This window comes from Emys orbicularis, chromosome 1 (assembly GCF_028017835.1).
Source record: "Emys orbicularis isolate rEmyOrb1 chromosome 1, rEmyOrb1.hap1, whole genome shotgun sequence".
NCBI lineage: Eukaryota > Metazoa > Chordata > Testudines > Emydidae > Emys > Emys orbicularis.
In genome coordinates, this window is record NC_088683.1 from 367,107,471 (window position 1) to 367,115,452 (window position 7,982).

The window sequence follows — 7,982 nt, forward strand, 5'->3', positions numbered from 1 at the left end:
GCCCATTAAAGTTCACTCTGTTACCTCTGGATTGAGCCAAAAGACTTGTGTGTGACTAAGGCCTGGTCTACACTAAGATTTTACATCATAGAATGATAGCGCCATAGAGTTATAAGGGAACACAAAGGACAGCTAGTCTATCCCCCTGACAAGATGCAGGATTTGTTTTGTCTTAGTCATCTAAGACTGATGGCTATTCACACATCTTTGGAAAACCTCCACAGAAGGAGCTTCCATTACTTCCCTGGGAGTCTGTTCAATTAGCCTCCTGTAGTTAAAGTTAGGAAGATTTTCCTGAAATTTAATTAAAATCTGCTATGATGGAATTTGAACCCATTGCCTCTGCTCCTGCCACTCTGTGGTTAGACAGAATAACTTTGCTCCACCTTTGTATGGCAGCTTTTCAAGTATTTGAAGATGACTATCATGTCCCATATTAATCTCCTTTTTCTAAATAAACATATTGGTTCCTTTGGCTTGCTCAAACGGCTTCCATTCCATCCCTTGCTTAACATTTGTTACTTGCCTATGGATCCTTTCCAGCTTCTCTACATCCTTTCTATACATTGTGATCAAAATTGGACACATTACTCCAATTGAGACCTAGCCCACACTGAGTAGAGGAATGCCATTATGCATCTGACTTGCATGTTATACTTCTGCTAATATAACTTAACATAGCATTTGCCTTTTTTGAAACATTTTTCCTAATGTCCAACCTAAACCGCCATTGCTGTAATTTAAGTCCATTGCTTCTTGTCATATCTTCAGTCCCCCCTCAAACTTCTCTTATTGAGACTGAACAAAACTAGCTCTTTCAGTCTTCCCTCGTAGGTCATGTTTTCAAGACCCCTAATCATCCTTTTCTCCAGTTTTTTCCAGATCATTTTGAAAGTTTATCTGTTTCTCCAAAGACTTGCAACCCCTCCTAACTTGGTATCATCTGCAAACTTTATAAGTGTCCTCTCTATGCCATGATCTAAATCATTAATGAAGACATTGAAAAGAACCGGACCCAGAACTGATCCCTGCAGGACCCCACTTGTTCTGCCCTTCCAGCATCACTGGGAACCATTGATAACTACTCTCTGGGAGTGGTTTTCCAACCAGTTATGCATCCATCTTATAGTAGCTCCATCTAGGTTGTATTTCCTTAGTTTCTTAATGAGAAGGTCATGCAAGACTGTATCAAAAGCTGTACTAATGTCTAGATATACCACATCTACTGCTTCCCCCCATCCACAGGGCTTGTTACCCTGTCAAAGAAAGCTATCAGATTGGTTTGACATGTTTTCTTCTTGACAAATCCATGCTGACTATCACTATCACTTTATTATCTTCTAGATGTTTGCAAATTGATACCTTAATTATTTGCTCCATTATCTTACCGGGTACAGAAGTTAAGCTGACTGGTCTGTAATTGCCTGGGTTTCCCTTATTTCTCCTTTTATGGATAGGCACTATAAGTGCTCTTTTCCACTCTTCCGGAATATCCCCTGTCTCTCATGACTTTTCAAAGATAATAGCTAATGGTTCAGATATCTCCTCAGTCAGTTCCTTCACAGTATTCCAGGATGCATTTCATCCGGCCCTGGTGACTTGAAGACATCTAACTTGTCAAAGTAACTTTTAACTTGTTCTTTCCGTATTTTAGCATCTGAACCTACCCCATTTTCACAGGCATTCTGTAGGTTAGGTGTCCAAACACCACCAACTTTCTTGGTGAAAACCGAAACAAAGAAGTTATTAAGCACCTCTGGCATTTCCACATTTATTGTTATTGTTTTTCCCTCTTCATTTAGTAACAGACCTACCCTGTACTTGCTCTTGCACTTGCTTCTCATGTAGTTGTAGAAGGTTTGCTTGTTACCATTTATGTCTCTAGCTAGTTTGATCTTTTGTGCTTTGGCCTTTCTAATTTTGCCCCTACATACCTGTATTATTTGTTTATTTTTCTCCTTTGTAATTTGACCTTGTTTCCACTTTTGTAGGATCCTATTTTTGTTTTTTAGATCTCCTGGTTAAGCCATTGTAGTCTCCTACTGAGTGGGATAGTTTGCTCTTGTGCCCTTACTAATGTCTCTCTGAAAAACTGCCAGCTGTCTTCTATTGTTTTTCCCCTTAGACTTGCTTCCCATGAGATCTTACCTACCAACTCACTGAGTTTGCTCAAATCTGTCTTTTTGAAATCCATTGTCTTTATTTTGCTGGTCTCCCTCCTACCATTCCTTAGCATCATGAAGTCTGTCATTTCCCCCATGCTGCCTTCCACTTACCGATTCTCAACCAGTTCCTCCTTGTTTGTCAAAATCAAGTCTAGAACAGCTTCTCTCCTAGTAGCTTTCTCCAGCTTCTGGAACAAAAAATTGTCTCCAATACATTCCAAGAACTTGTTGGATAATCTGTGCCCTGATGTAGACTGCATGAGATTAATTCTTCCATCAACCTAGCTACCACCTCTCAGGTATTACCTATGCTGAGGGGAGAACCCCTTCCATCTGTGTAAATAGTGTCTATATTGAAGAACTATGGCAACAACGCTGTAGCATTTTAAGTGTAAACAACCCATCAAGCAGATCTTCCAGAAAAAAACATCCAGTCTGGATCTGCCAACATGGGGAATTGGAGAATCCAACACTTCCCTTCTCAGTGTGTCCCAGTGGTTAATCACCCTCAGTGCTAAACATTTGGCCCTAATTTCAAGCTGGAATTTGCCTGGCTTCAGCTTCCAGCCCTTCGGTCTTGCTCAGCCTTTGTCTTGTAGATTGCAGAGCCCATTATTACCCATGGTTTTCTCCCCATGAAAGTCTCCACTTCATCATCTTTTTGATAAGTTAAAGAGATATACACCTTCAAGTCTAACGATCCGGCTTTTTCTCTCTACTCCAATCTTTTTTGTGGCTCCTTTCTGCACCCTCTCCAAGTTTTCAACATCTGTTTCCAAATGTGGACCCCAGAACTTGATGCAGTTTGTTTCACCAATCCCATGTGCAGAGGTAAAATCCTTCCCCTGCTCCTACTCACCAACTCAGTATTTTCCCCTACTAAATCAAATGCCTCTGAGAAATCAAGGTTCGTTGCATCTGCATTGTTCCCTTGATCCATGAAATGTGTACCCTTGATCAACCATGTGTACTCTCATAAAAGGATGAAATCAGGTTTATTTGACAAGATCTGTTTTGCATAAACCCTGTTGGTGATGGCATTACTTACATTTCTAGACTTTTTTTTAACTAATCCCATACCCGCTTTTCCATTGTTTTTTAACCTTGTAAATTTCTTTTAAAAAAATGTTTCCCTTTATTTTTAATACTTTACATTTAGCACAGGAATTGACATAAAACTTTTCTAGGATTTCTCTTGTTGTTAATGTACTTAATAACCTCATTTTTGTGATCCATAACCCTGCCAAACATGGAGTTTTTCCTGATGTTTTAATGTCCCTTATCAATTTTCATAACTTCCGATTTCTATTCTTGTCTAGCTATTTTCCCGTTTTCCTCTGTGTTACATATTGATCCCCCCACCCCAATTGCTGCCTTCACTTTACCACTGAACTGAGTTTTTACCCAAAGTTGTTCACTTTGTTGACTGTGGAATCATGAGTTTTCCACTATCTAATAAACTGTTATCAAAGAATTACCAATATTCATTCATATTTTTTCTGTCTAAATTTTTCCTCCCAATCAGTTTTGCTGATAATTTTCCTCAGCTTTGGGGCATGAGTCCTCTTGGAGCACTATGTGTCAATCAATAGTACTGGTTGGGAATTGTCCATTTGAATGTAAATCAGTTTCACTTTTTATTTTCCTCTCCTATATAATATGCTCTCTTCTTTGGCTCTTGTGTACACTAAAGAGTCCCAGAGTTTTCTATCTGTTTGTGTATGGCAGCCTCCCCCATTCTCAAAGCCTGTCTTGGAAATCCCTTTTATATATGCTATATCCTTAATAGTGACTGGGTGGCCAAAACTGAACACATATCCCAAACATGTTATTCTCCATCCCATATCTTAGGGATCTGAAGATTCCTTTTCTTTTGTCCACTGCTATCTATGTCACCCAGGTCTTTTCCCTGAGGTATGTTCTACTTGGGATGTTTCTCTCAGTACATGTCTTTGCAAAAGTTTGTTTTTTCCCACTCTCTGATTTCAAGCAACTGGATGAATGGGGACCTCCCTTCGTTATGGGCTCCCTATCCTGGCACTCATTGCATTAAGGAACAATGATGGATAACCAGTATCCACACTTGTGTTTCCTTCTGGTACCTCTTAAGGTTCCCCCACCACAAACTGTAGGAATTACTAACGCAGGGAGCACCACAAAATATGGAATTGGATTTAGTAGGGTCATTGTCCATAGTTATTTTCTCAGAATAATGAAAATGTAATTTTTCAGTGTGTGAAGAGTGATCAATCTGTGTAGCGGGGTGGACACCCGCTCCTGCCCTGAAGGGTAAAAGCAGCCCTAGAAAGGGCTTCAGCTCTAAAAGCTAGATTGATTGGGGAAGCGGCAGCAGCTGGGCCACGCCCCAATCAGGGCCCAGCTGGCCCTATAAAGGCTGGGAGCCAGGAGCAAGGACTCAGTCTCTCTCTGCATTCAAAGAGAGATGGGCCTGGCTGTAGGGAGCTTGGGACAGGGTACCTGAGTGGAGCACGGCTGGGGAAAGGCAGAGGAGCTGGGGAGCTCCAGCCTGGACAGCCCCAGGCTGCGGCCTAGCATTGGACTAAAAGTTACTGGGGGTTGCAGAGAGCAGCCCAGGGGTAGGTCAAGACAGCAGGTCCCAAACCCAACCTTGCCAGTGATGAGTAGGCTAATACTTCAGTCTGCCCCAGGGCGTAGGGCTAGACGATGACTGGCAGTAGCCTTATACTGAGTTGAGGTAGGAATAGTGGGTGGGGGTTCCCTGGGAAGGGGAGACCCTAGGACTGAGGGGTTACTGCCAGGGGCCAGCACCCCAGGTAAAAGAGCACCGGGTCCAGAGACAGACACGGGGGCCAGAGGACAGGTGGATCACCGGCCTGCAGAGGGCACTCCGCAGCTGGAATGAGCTAATTCCTGGAAGTCACCAGCAGGAGGCGTGGCAGGGGTGAGTCCGCTCCCCTACAATCTGCTTCTCCCATGAGACCAGCCTCCATTAGTGCATGCAGTGTCTCATATTAACGTTGTCTCTCCATTCAGGCATTTCTACTAAGACCAACACCCGAGATCCTGGGAACGCACAGAAAGTCAGGGAGCATACGGTAAATGCAGGAGACACCCTTATGCCTCAGAGTTGGACACTTTCTCCCCTACTCCATGTCAGATTTGAATACAACTGACTTCACCAACCCCTCCACCTTCATCCTAGTTGGCATTCCTGGCCTAGAAGCAGCCCATATCTGGATCTCCATTCCCTTCTGTGCTATGTACGTCATAGCTGTGTTAGGGAACTTCAGCATCCTGTTCATCGTGAGGAGGGAGCCGAGCCTCCACGGGCCCATGTTCTATTTCCTCTGCATGCTGGCTGTCACCGACCTGGTCATGTCCACAACCACCATACCCAAAATGCTGAGCATCTTCTGGTTCAATTCCAGGGAGATCAGTTTTAGTGCCTGCCTCACCCAGATGTACTTCATTCACTGCTTCTCAACGATGGAGTCTGGAATCCTCGTGGCCATGGCTTTTGATCGCTACGTGGCCATCTGCAATCCTCGGAGACATTCCACCATCCTGACAAACTCTGTTGTGGCCAAGATAGGCCTGGCCGTGGTGCTGCGCAGTGGCATACTCGCATTACCCTATCCCTTCCTGACGAGGCGGTGGCCATATTGCAGAACCAACATCATCCCCCACTTCTGTTGTGGGCATATAGCTGTGGTGAAGCTGGCCTGCGCTGACATCCGCATCAATAGTTACTATGGCCAGTTTGATCTTTTCTCTGTGATTGGAATGGATGTGTTTTTTATCGCCATGTCCTATACTCAGATCCTCCGGGCCATCTTCTGCCTCCCCACAAAGGATGCCCGGCTCAAAACTTTTGGGACCTGCATCTCTCATGTTTGTACCATCTTAGTTTTGTACATCCCAGAGTTATTCTTCTCTCTCATGTACCGGTTTGGCCACAATGTGCCACTGCACTTCCTCGTTCTTATTCCCAGTGTGTTCCACCCGGTGCCCCCTGTGCTACACCCCATCATCTATGGGGTGAGGACCAAACAGATCCGGGGCAGGCTGCTCCAACTGTTTACTCATAAAGAGATTTAAATGTTTTCTAATTGTGCTCTAGCTCTCAGATTGATCTCTGTGCAGAGCTGGCTGGTGCACGTTGCTGGGGCCCCTTCCCTCAATCACTTACTGGACAGTCAAAGTGAGATTATACCCTTCCCTGTCCTTACTGTGCTGTGTCAATGTGATGAACTGGGGAATCAGTCTATGTACACGACACAGCATTGCCACTGTTCCAATTACTGATAGCTGAGTCCCTGAAATTGCAATCTTGCCCCATCTCCTCTGTCAAGCTTTTACCCTGCTGTGTGTCTTCTCCCCAAGGCCCTGCCCCTGTCACTTGCTCCTGTCTTCTCCTCCCCTTGTCAGCTGCGACCCAGTCATCTCTAAAACCAATATGTTCTCACATCTTATGGCAAGTCACTTAAGAGACACTGGTTAATTTTAAAATGTTAATGTTTATTCCTACATTGTTACTAACTCTGTGGAGAGATAGACCCTGTCAGGACTCCTAGGATCTATCTCGTCTCTGGGAGGAGAGTGGGGTATAGGATGTTACAGCAGGAAGCAGATACATCTGGGGTCTAAATAAGAAGATCAGAATGACCATACCGAGTAAAACCAATGGTTCGTGAAGTATCCTGTCTTCTGACAGTGCCCAGTGCCAGGTGCTTCAGAGGGAATGCACAGAACATGGCACTCATCATGTGATTTGTGTGGAGCAGCTCAGCAGAAGGGGGCAGAAGCCCCAAGTCCGGGCTGTCTCAGCTTCAGCTGGCAGGAGTTCAAGCCTCCAGCCGCAGTAGGAGCCGCCGGGGGAGAGTAAGAGCCCAGGCTGCCCGGCTGGAGCAGCAGAAGAAGCCCTCAGCTCAGGCTGCCCTGAGCCTTAGCCGCAGCCACAGAGTGGACACAGGAGCTCAGAGGGGGAGAGAAGCCCTACTCATTTCTATCACCTACATCTTCCATAATGCTGCCAACCAGGGATTGTCTCATTGCCCCGGTCCTTAGTTGCTGCACCGGTGGATTTCTCCCTCTATGCCCATTTCCGTGGGCTACAGGACCATAACAGGGGCCCAGCCAGAGGATCATCGTAGGTCCACGACACCATCCCCCACTGTGCTGCGGGATGAGCTTCACTGTCTTCTGGTGGACACCTGCGATTTGAAGGGTAAGGTGAAGCTCCGTCTCCAGCGTTGGGGAGACTTCCATCTCGTCTTCTGGGCCACGAGGGCTGTTTCGGAGTAATGGAGGGGAACCGGGAGGCAGGACATCCTGGTCTACCGGTGGGCCCGCAACTTCTGTGACAAACCTTTCAGGTCGGTCATCAATTGTTGCAAGGCTGGATGGGGATTCCCTTCCCACGAGGATCCTCCTCAGCCCTCAGAATGAAGCCAACCATCTTTTCAACATTGAACACCAGAGGTTCTAGGGTGGGTCTCCACAGTTTCCAGGTGCTCTCCTTCCTTTGTGATGTAGGGTAGTCTGTGGTTTGCCTGCAGGAAACCCACATGGATCTAGCCACCGAGACTAATTGGCGGCTGGAGTGGGGGGACCGGGTATATTTTAGATACCTCAGCACTCACTCAGCTGGGGTTGTCTCCCTGTTCTCCCCCAATCTACAGCCTGAGATGCTGGGAGTTGCTGAGGTCATGCCAGGTCACCAGCTGCACCTCAAAGCCTGTGTGGAGTGGGTGACATTGAATCTGTTCAATGTCTACCCCCAAATGCAGACCCGGAGTGGGTGTGTTTCTATCAACAGGTGTCTACCTTCCTCAG

The 7,982-nt window shown here is 45.7% G+C and overlaps 1 protein-coding gene across 1 annotated transcript; it reads left to right on the top strand.

Annotated features, from left to right (window-relative positions):
* Nucleotides 1-5,246: 5,246 nt before the first annotated feature.
* Nucleotides 5,247-6,245, top strand: LOC135873020 (olfactory receptor 52E4-like). Its single transcript, XM_065397489.1, has one exon. It carries the CDS (start codon nucleotides 5,247-5,249, stop codon nucleotides 6,243-6,245), a length of 999 nt encoding a protein of 332 aa, XP_065253561.1.
* Nucleotides 6,246-7,982: the final 1,737 nt, after the last annotated feature.